The sequence below is a fragment of the Spodoptera frugiperda genome, chromosome 26 (genome assembly GCF_023101765.2).
Source record: "Spodoptera frugiperda isolate SF20-4 chromosome 26, AGI-APGP_CSIRO_Sfru_2.0, whole genome shotgun sequence".
In the NCBI taxonomy this organism is placed as follows: Eukaryota; Metazoa; Arthropoda; class Insecta; order Lepidoptera; family Noctuidae; genus Spodoptera; species Spodoptera frugiperda.
The window spans coordinates 1596570-1608002 of NC_064237.1; the positions used below are offsets into that span (position 1 = coordinate 1596570).

Below are 11433 nucleotides of genomic sequence, written 5' to 3' on the forward strand. Positions count from 1 at the left end.
ATTTGCAAAAGCAATGATAATAATAACTCTAGAAAAATTAATGTGAAAGAGTGAAGTTAATATTGAATAACTAGTTTCTGCCAGCCGTTTTGGCCGCATTATAAAAAGTAACATATGTGTTATTATAGGCTAGATAGCCCGTAGGGGTAGATACCCCTGTTTCAAATTTCATCAACGTCCCTTCAGCCAGCAATAAACATTCACACAAACACACAAACGCACGAACATTCACGTGTTGTAATTATTAATTGATGATGATGATTGATTGTATGATTATTGAATATTTCAGGTAGGTGTCGCTTGTTTGACGGGATGTTTATGAAACCAGAAATATAATTTTAGAGAGATCAATTTAATTTACGATGAAATTATTTGCGGTTCTTGATGAATTGGTGATTGCGTAACGTAAAAGATTTGTTTTAGTTTCATAACTTTCAGTACCAATTTAGCCTATACAATGTGATAGGCGTGGGACTTCTAACCCGTTAAGGCTGAGTACTACATCTAATTTTATCGACAAAAAAAATAATATGGGGCTTGAACCCCTAATTGAAAATATAGGAAAATAGTGATTTTTCGGTAAGAATAATTCACAAATTATTTTTTTCTCACCAAAACATTATCAAACATATGAAAAAAGTAATGAATTAGTTAGCCAAGGTTATTAGCTACCGTTTGTCGTCTTTTTTTTGTTTCTACGACGCATACAACCTTTGATATCAAAAAAAGTAAAAAAAATATTAAAATGGCCATAATTTTTAGGGGGAGGGGATTCGACCCCTTCGACCCAGGACTTTTGTCGTTAAAATTAGATGTAGTATTCAGCCTTAACGGGTTAGAAGTCTCACCCCTATCACATTGTATATGTAAGTTGATCTTCATTATCAGTAACCTTAAAAAATTGTAGAATGTATTGTAGATAGGTACTTATATCTACCTATGTAAGGTCCTTTACAAATAACAAATGCAAAAACTGCGATGTACTTGTAGGTACACGTGATTAAATATTAATTCAACATCGAAATTGTATGAATAATGGCGTCCCATTTACGACAATGGATCCGTTGATGCGATTCAATAGAATTCATTGGACAAGTCATACAGCTACATCAAGTGCAATCATGACGCACGGTTCGTATAAAGAATCGAGACGACTTAGGTATCGATTACATTGCCGATTCGATTTCTCGTTAAACTGTGTAATGAAAAACAATTGATGTTTGTTTGTAATGTACTTACTTAGGTACCGAGATATCGATTGGCAAATAATTTACATTCTGCGAATTGTATTTTAATACAAATACTTACTTACTTAGGTTCAAGAGCAAAAATTGCCTTCGCAAACGTGCAATTGTTTGAAACAAAACCTTAGTACAAGTTTGCTTTACGTTTAACAAGACTGCGTTCGGCACTCCGATTGGTTGGTTCATTCGCGCCGGCCAATCAGAGCGCCGTACGCGCTCTCGTTTATAAGATAAAACAAACTGGTACTAAAGTTACAGGATATTTAGTTGTTTAACACATAGAACGCCGTGGTGGTTACCGGTGACCGACGTTAGCGGAGGATTTGCCTTCACCTGTTTTCTATTGACAATCAAAGACTTAAAATGTATGACATACGCAAGATGCAAGCATTCGTCTTCCAATCGTCATGTATTCGTCAATTGACGAAAGCGTTAGTTAGGTTACGTGGACAGTAATAGAATAGCCCTGGGCTATTACCTATCTCCTACGCATAGTCTATTTATAGTATCGCAATCCGTGGGTCGAAGCGTTAATGGATCGATCGGCCTTGACCTCTAGTTACCCACAATCAGCTGGCTATTATGTGTCAGTGTGATACTTTTTTCTCACTCACCTATTTGGAACTTATCGATAAATGTATTATCTATTATTATATTATCAGTGTTTAAACAGGCATTGTTATGTAAATAAAATATGAACACGTTTGCATACCGGTGTTGTCAATTTTATACCTTGTATAATAGGCTTTTGCCAAATGTAAGGTATTTACTAAGAATATTTTTTGAGTGATAGATTTTCAATAAAAAGAATTAAAATATAGCGGAGTAATCGGTGAACAAATAAAAAACTGACATCCGAACATAGGACCTTCCTTTTTAGAAGTTGGTAAAAATATAGAGCTGATAGGCTATTCTGTAATTGTCAATTCGAAACATTCGAGCTCGATTGCGGTCCGCCATCTCACTGGTTATGAGAATATCTAATTCGACCAATGACAAGTAAGAGTTCTCTCTAAGTGAGTTAGGAGACGATATCTCTATGTACTTTATAAACAAAATCCTGTTGCAAACTCGGTATCCACCTCTACCGGGCGTGTGTGGTCGCTCGCGAGTGCATGCGAATATCACCTAACCGCCATCTTTGTCGATTGTACCTAAGAACCAATATATTCAATACTTCATTCTGTATTACTTTTCCACAATGCTCCTTAACTCACAACAATGTACAAAGCTCCCTTTATTCATTGATTTCCATCGTTCCCACGATATTTTCCGCCTTCCATTGAACGGCAAATTGGCATGCTGGTGCTGCACAGTGATTGAATTCATTCAATTCAGATACCATCAGTTGTATTCTAATCTGTAGATCGTTATCCTGTTGTTTTGCTAAAGTCTATGAAGGCATTGAATGTTAAGAGAACGGATGAGTAGGATTAGTAGAACTAGATGCACCATACGTTAAGATATTGAGGCTTCTAATAGAAGTGAGGGATTCCTTTTTGAAAGATTGAGTGAAAGTAGGCGATTCTAGTTCAGAGATTCAATGTAGTCGATAGGGGTAGCCCAACTCAAAGGCTTTGCAAACTAAAGCAGTATTTACATTTGACAGATAACCGTTTTCTAAGCATGAGTTTGTTTTAATTGTGAAGTAATCGAAACGTAACTTTAACTCGTACTAAGGGTACTGATGACCGATTTAGAAGACTCGCCTCGTATTCTAGAGTTGAGAATAGGTCTAGGCAAATGTCATGTAGGCTAACCTTAGGTAGCTTAGCTTAGTGGAGTTTTATGCTATTTTCAACTTTAACCTTTAACTGTTTTTCCTATGAAAATCGTAATTACTTAACCAAATCACAAGGATCATTTTGCCTTATCCAGGTAGATGCATCTTCCGTGACTAGGCATCATAATAATCAAGTCAATGGTTTCGCCTGGGCTCGCCCATCAATCTGGTCAACTGCCCTCATTAGCATACGTCCTCAAGGGTACAGTTGGCGTGACACACCAGTAATGTCTACCGAGCGTGATACGTAGCATGATTGGCATATTTGCAAAATAATTCAATGTTGTATGTATGTCAGAAGAGTAACTTCGGAATTAGGGCTGATTTTGGTCATTTAAAATGGTTTAAATATTATAAATACCTATGGTTCTATTGCTACGGGATTTTAGAATCCGACCATTGGGTAGTCAAAATTCGACCACAATCAGTTCCACTGATATTGTTTTAGACTGAATACTTACCTAGAACGTTTATATTACTGTTCCAATATAGTATAGCGTAATACCTACCTTTATTGGAACAATATCGGCTTATCTGATTGAGCTCTAGACCACTTATACGGGGCAACTACTCGATATTTATTAGGTTAAGTGGCTACCTATAAAACCTCCTTTGGAAATTACCAATGTGCTTAGATAATGAAAACGTAGGTATGGATTAAGATTAACTTGTGGAGTACCTTTTAGAAATTAAGTTGGTCACTGCTGAACTGTTGCATGTAACCTCGTAGCCCTACGCAGCTCTGCGGATTACCTAGCGGGTTACCGGGGCTTTGGTTCGAAAAGCAGGAGTAGGAACGGGGTGGTTTTTAGTCAGTAAGAGGCTGACACTCCCTCTGGCCTCGCCCAAGGTGGAAGAAGTCATCGGATGATTGCTCCCCCTCAAAAAAGCCCTACGAAGCTAGAAGGTACGAAGACCCTAGTATCAGTTGCCAGATAAAGTTTGATCAATTTAATTATCATTTATATAAAATGTAATTGATAAAATATTTGATCTAATTAAAAATAAATCAATATTATTAACAATTAGAAATCTGGAATCTAGGCAACCCGAACCATTTCTATGGATTTAGGTACAATAAAAGTAAATTACGTAGGTAGTTGTTAGGGTGCGTTGGGGTAACATCGGACGGATTTTCGAATAGTTGCAAGGATGTTGCAAAAACTTTATTTTCTCAATTTTGATACACAGTACATTAATGAGAAATAGTGGAAACGAATAATGATTAAACACAGTGTAATTTAAAATTTAATTTATTTATAAATACTCAATACTTTTTGCTTTGCAAGCCTATAAAATCAGGTCAATTTTTTTTAATGTGATGACGATTTGGCCGTCATGGGGTAAGTTCGGACAACAATTTAAAATAATTTCTAGTGCTAGGAGCACAAGGTGTATAAAAGGAACGTATCCCATCTTTCCTGTACTTTAACATGACATCACAAAAATTTACCTAATACAACAAATATAGATGTTCCAAATGATTCTTTTTTTTTTCGTTTAATTTGTCCGATCTTACCCCGCATACCAAATTTCAAAGAAATTGAGTTTCTCAAAGTTTAGATTTATCCACAAGCTTTTATGAAGTGGCTGCATACGTGAGTTCTTTATTATTTATTTGCTGCATGGCTTATTCCAGCGCTTCTTTTGTATAAGAAGTGGCCTGCGAAGAGGTTCGGGAGTATTTACGTGGCAACTGAAGATTGGAAAATCAGCCCTAAGTAATTATTTAAAATTAAATTAAAATCATGTGTAACAAAAGTTTGACAATCACTGCCCATTTTCGAATAGGGATATTTTTGACCGATCTTTACCCAACATGGGTAACACCGGATTTCAGCCTACAGAGGTAGTAGACAAATCTGGATTAGTTTTATCATATTATCATTGCTCAAAACTTAGTATTTAGGCAAAACCATGTCAAAATAAGCTATACTTTTGCTAAAATATGCAAATAAAAATGTCGGTGAAAGACCGGATAAACAAATATTTTATAAAATTTTCCTTTTTTCTAAAACGGCGCGGGTACACGTCTGTGTTGACCGGAGCGAGTGGTGGTCACCGCGGGGTGGGGCGGGACTTAATGACGTGCCACGCAATGTGATCAGCATTAAAAAATATAGCCAAATAAGTGAGATATTTGATTTGTACGTTCTTACCCCTGCGCCGATCTTACCCCAACGCACCTTATTTCGTTAATGACGTCACACCTACCCATATTGTTTAATTAGGTAAATAGGTATACAGTAATCAACCTTAAAATAAGATACATATAGACATTTTACATGTGAAATAAAAAACCATGTAATTAGATTATACAGGTAGGATACCGAAATAGAGGCCACAAAGAAACCTTGTTAGTTACCTTACAGTTTAATTGCGGTTTAACTTTGAAATTACATGGATAAGCAAAATTGTAGTACATTACGTAGATAGTACATTGTTAGTGCAAGATGGCAAGAATATATTGTATAGAAACGTTTGTGCAACTGTTTATTTTTCCTTTTTTTTGTGCGTGATTATTTCTTAAACAAAATCAGAATCACGTACCTATGTAGCTATAATAATATAGCAAAACAACATGTCTTAAGTAATAGCACGCGGTATAGAATTGGCTACTGTTACAGAATAATAAGTAACTTAAGTATTACCCACGCCACATGAAAAAACATGGTGTCAGGCCACGTTTAAAAAAATACTTACTATCTGCATCTACCTAGCTAACGACAGTAAGTGAGTCTAGTCTTACTTTTTCCAGGTAGATAGGTACTTAATTATCTTTATAAAATAAACCGCGAACGTATCCATTGAAAGAGTCAACCTAAACCTAGTTGAAGAACAATCATCTGATAGACAAGGAACGTTTTAATGTTATCGTCACACAATGCAAAGCAAACAGCTCCGTAGTACAAAGAATACTTAAAACTAAGTACATAGTAATGTTCTGTACGGGACCTAACGTTATCTCCTGTGATAATGATAGTTTTATGAACTGCACACATCAGTGACGCGTGAGTCAGTGATAACAGATGTCGGCCTGTCTGCCTGTACCAGCCTATACAACTGAATTTCTCATCATTTACCTACCGTACCTACTTATTTAATTTATTTAAATTTATGGTCTGATAGTTATGTCGAATGAATTTCGAGGTTAAGTAAGGAGTTAGGTATTTTGTTTTTGTCAATTGTCATTGATTAGGTTTTTACTTTGTTCACATTTTCCTGTTTGCTAAATTTAGTTTCCTTATTTCGTAAAATTAGAGCTAAACTGTAGACTTTGTTATGAACATTTTTTATCCTAATACTGGCGCCAAAACTAAAAGTGACGTTTTATAAAATGTTGCCAACAATCATTTACCCCATAATATTTTCCCCTAATTTGTTATGCTAATGTAATATTTTTCTCTTGTTTCAGATTAATCCTGTCTTCGACGAATTGGAAATGTTGGACATATTTCGAATTATAAAACTTTAATTAATGTCAAGAAGGTACACGACGTTCTCGGGACGAACGTGTGACAATATAGAAAGTGAATTTTTCAAAAGTGTGAAATCGAGGACTAGCCGGTCCTTGATGTACTCGACAAGCTACAACCCTTGCGCCCTAACACTTTGTATTTCGAAGAGACTTTGCCGCTATTCGGCTAGAGACCCAAGATTAAGACACTGGTCAAGAGAACTAACAATTTCTTCAACGTAGAAGAAATTTCAGCGATTGGATTATTAATCCAATTCTGGTAGTATTCACGGAGTCCGATAGAGGACCGAATTAGTGACAACATAGTACGTACTTAGAACCGTACTTAAAAAAGGATCGTCTAAAAGACTAATGGAATCACAAAGAGCGTATACAAATGGAATTCCAGGGAAAGATCCTTCTAGCAAGCATGAATATAAAGTACCGTCTGAAGAGGAGAAGACTACGTCTCCCTTGCTTCAGAGGATTGATGATTTGAAGTATATTGATGGAGCGAATGATGATAAAAATGAAGTGAGAGACACGGGAAAACCTAAAGATGATTTAGATACTGTAAATTCTATGAAAACGGATAACCGTCTTTCCGTGAGCTATCATAAAGATTCGGTTAGTGATGATGGCGCTGTTTCAACCACCGAGGGTGTCAAATTCTTTGGTCTCGGGGACGATGACAGTATTTGTTCCAGTAAGCCACCTCCAGAACCAGCCCCGCAGATTCCTGATGGAGGATGGGGTTGGGTGGTCGTAGCAGCATCATTCCTCATTGCTACGGTCGCCGACGGACTGGCATTTTCTTACGGATTGATGCATGACAAGTTTGTCATTTATTTTGAAACCAGTGAAGCAAAAACTTCTTTAATTGGAAGTCTCTTTATTTCCGTGCCATTAATAGCTGGACCTATTATGAGTGCTTTGGTTGATCGATATGGATGCAGAAGTATGACAATAGTTGGTGGCATAGCATCAACAATAGGGTTTGTAGCTGCTTCGTATAGTAATTCTGTTGAAGTTTTATACGTAACTTACGGTATTATGGCTGGTCTTGGAACTGGCTTGCTATATGTCACTGCCGTAGTATCAATCGCTTACTGGTTCGAGAAACGTCGTAATTTAGCTGTTGGATTAGGTTCATGTGGAGTTGGTTTTGGAACTTTCATATATTCTCCATTGACGACGTATTTATTGGAAGAATTTGGATGGAGAGGTACCTTATTATTATTAGCTGGTACTGTACTTAATGTGTGCGTGTGTGGTGCTGTCATGAGAGATCCTGAATGGTTGATATTAGAACAGAAAAAACAAAGGAAACTAAATAAATCGAAGAGAGCATCTAGTTCTATATCTATTTCGGCTAAGTCTGGAGGTGGTGAATCTGTTTATCCTGGAGCTGAAGAGTTAAAGACATTAATGAAGAGTGGTGAGACACCTGAATATATACTCACAACATTGGTAGCTTCTATTGCTCAAGCAGAAGATTTGGAAGCAGCAACTAAGAGAAATGCTGATATGTCACAATACCATAAAGTTAGTTCAGTAATTAATCTGCCTACGTTTTTGAGACAAAGTGAGAAGGTAAGAATTAGCAACATCATTTAATCAAGCCAATTACAGGCCTTATTTTGGTAAATCGTTTAAATTAATCTAAAACTTTATTTGTTTCAGGTGCCTGCTGAAGTTTTAGATCAACTTCAAAGTAATAAAAAACTCTACAATATTATATTACAAAACTACCCATCGCTGTTAGCTTTACGTAGTACTTCAGAGCAAAAATTGAACGTGGAGCCGACAGAGCCTTCTAAAAATAAACCGATTAAGATGTCAATGAAGTTAAAACTAAACAAGAAAGAGAAGAAAAAGAAGGAATTTGAGACTAAACTAGACCAAGTCAGGGAGAAGTTACTCCAACCAATACCTGAAAATAAGCCAGTGATTGTACAGAGGGAACGTCAGGACTGGTGGACAAGGCAATTTGTTACTGATCATCAGTACTTAAGAAACATCAGAGTGCACCGTAACTCGATCATGCATCGTGGTGCTATGATGAACATTGCTAAATACAAGCTGCGAGCTTCTTCTTGTCCTGACATCTATAGGAATTCGATGTGGTCCGTTGAGGAAGAAAAGGTAATTAATTTTGTTAAACATTCATTGTTTCATAAAACATTCAAGGAAATGTTGCATTGATGAATGAAACTGTTTTTATTAATAGTTTTATTTATGTTTTGTTTCCAGACTTGGGGCAAACGGCTATTGGACACGATCAACAAAACCTTTGACTTCAATATGTTCACGGAGTTCCATTTCTTGATGATGAACCTATCGACTTTAGTGCTCTTCATTTGGTTCATCGTGCCCTACTTCTACATCTCCAACTTTATGCTGATGAGTGGATACTCCGAAGTTCATGGATCTTGGATGTTGAGTGTCTTCGGTATTGCAACTATTATTGGCATTGTAAGTATTATTATTTTAATCATCAATACTTTCATTTTTGGTAACTTGATAGTTATTATTTGTAAACTTTTTGAATTTATATTAATTTTCGATTTTATCTATTTCAGGTCGGCTTAGGTTGGATGGGTGATCTGCCTTGGGTGAACGTTACGAAGACGTATGCAGTATGCCTTATATTTTGTGGAATAACCATAATCCTATTCCCAGTTCTGATTCGTATAATGGACCCAGAAGCTCCCTATAGTTTTTATATATTGGCATTGAATGCTGTAATGTTTGGCTTAATGTTCTCAAGTTCATATTCGTATACTCCGAGCATTTTGGTGGAGTTGATCGCTTTGGAAAGATTTACAATGGCATACGGACTGGTTCTACTGAGCCAGGGTATTGGACATCTTATTGGACCACCTATGGCTGGTAAGTTGATGTATATTTTGACGACTCAGACGTTTAAGTAAGAGTTGGCATGGAATGATTGGCCATTGTTATCGTGAGACATTGCAAAACAAATTCGCATAACATCGGCACCGGAAAATTTGCCGGTAGACTCATTGTTTTTAAATACTGGTATTGGTTTACTTCACTTGACTCATACGTATACGTGTGGATATCAAATTATAGTTTATTCATTCCAATGTTTGTAAAATATTATAAGAAAGCCATATTTGAAGTTTTAAAAACAAAACGTACCTGTTAGTCTTTTGGTAAAATTATTAACTTGCTACGTAGTTCATTATTGATCTTTTTCAATAGGAATTAAAATGGTATACCATTTATTAAGTATAAAAGTACATAAATATTAGGAAAAAGTAATAAATCGGTATACAATATCGAGGTTTAATGTTTTGCTCTTATCGCATCAGTTGCGGTAACTACAATCGTAAAATGAAGTGTGAGCAGTCATAAACCTAGCTATAATCTGCACTGTTTATGAATACAAAGGTTGTTTGTGTAGCTGTTTCTTTACCTGTCAATAACTTGCAAGATTTCCTTTCAGACTTTACGAATGCATTTAAAATAACATTAATTTCTAAAGAATCTTGGATGCCAGCGCCTTATAATATTAAGGCCTTGATATTATCTTTAGTTTTATGAAATGAATAGGCACAATGAAAAGAATAGCTGTTGGCATTGAATCGCTTAGTAATTATCAGCAGAGTGTTTTCCCCATTCTTTATAAAGTTATTTATGAGTTTTTAAATTAGTTTAAGACAATACTTCTTTCTTTTTAATAATAACTATGATGAGACGTATTAAATTAATTAAAAATCACGGTTTACTTACGTAAATTAAAGCTCTACTAGTTTCGAGTTACAGTGACACTCTTCATCATGACTATTTTATTAAGTGTCTCGTTTCTTATTTCAGGTGCCCTGAGAGACGTCACTGGACATTGGGACGCAGCTTTCTACGTCGCTGGCTTGTGGGTTATAATATCTGGTTTCCTGGTTGGCGTTATACCTTACACTGAGAACTTCCGTATATGTGGCAACGCACCTCTGGCCAAAGATGTTGCTGGTGAACCTGATCCAGGAGTGAAGATCATCATTGCCCATTAAATCATCCACCAAGAAGTTTTCAACAGTGAATTTTGAAGAAATTCCTGGCTGGAAATGCTTTACGATACTTACTTTTACTTTTTTTAGTTAGTATTTTTTCGACTCTTATTGTCGATTTTTGATAATAACGATTTTTTTGATTGATTGATTAATTTACAAAAGGTATTTTAATTATTTATGATTTTTTTACTATTACTGTAAAACTATGTTCATTATTAAACTAGTGATTGCAACTAAACTTTACACGTATTGTTGTGTTCGAAGTAAAATTATGTATTTAAATATCAGTAAAATTATACCTACCGTGACTTTGCACATGTGTGTTTATGGAGTTTTGTAACAAGAGAATATTTTTTAATCCTATTAATATGTACAGTCATCATTATACTGGCAAATGTTATTATTTGTGTGCTTAAATAAATCTCCTAAGGAGATAAAGTATTTCTGTAATACTATGTGTCTTTACGTGATTGTATTAGGTACAAGTAATAAGTAAATTAAAATAGGCCCACTTTGTTAAGTAATCAATGAATTTTGTATCCCAGGAAGTAGTGTTACTTTATAGGTTTTTTAAAAGACCCCTAGAAGACGTGTGTTTTATAACAAATTGTATGTTTTTAAGTTTAATACTCTTATTTAAAATATTATACCTATACAACTTTACATTTTAGGTACAGAGTGTCTGTTTTTTGCGTCTAATCATGTACTTGCCATTTTGTAACTCCGATCATGGTAATATTGAATTTATTTTAGTTACAAATTTTGAAAGTATTTTAGGATATAAGTTTGTCTACTTATTTAGATTTTAAATCTTTCTACGTATGTAACATGTATGAGCTATTTAAAAATAAACATGCTATTTCATAAAGTGTTTTGATTTTATTTATACGCAATCGAAACTATTTCTGATAGTTC

General features: G+C 35.3%; 1 protein-coding gene across 3 annotated transcripts in view; it reads left to right on the top strand.

Annotated features, from left to right (window-relative positions):
• The window catches only part of LOC118263966 (monocarboxylate transporter 14), a 43945-nt gene extending 32559 nt beyond the window's left edge, over positions 1-11386 (top strand). For all 3 annotated transcript variants that reach the window (XM_035576251.2, XM_050704701.1, XM_035576252.2), the window contains 5 exons: positions 6443-8077; positions 8168-8629; positions 8738-8959; positions 9067-9376; positions 10328-11386. In XM_035576251.2, the coding sequence (XP_035432144.1) occupies positions 6857-8077; positions 8168-8629; positions 8738-8959; positions 9067-9376; positions 10328-10518 (2406 nt within the window). In that variant the 5' untranslated portion in view covers positions 6443-6856 and the 3' untranslated portion in view covers positions 10519-11386. The remainder of the gene's footprint in view (positions 1-6442; positions 8078-8167; positions 8630-8737; positions 8960-9066; positions 9377-10327) is intronic.
• Positions 11387-11433: the final 47 nt, after the last annotated feature.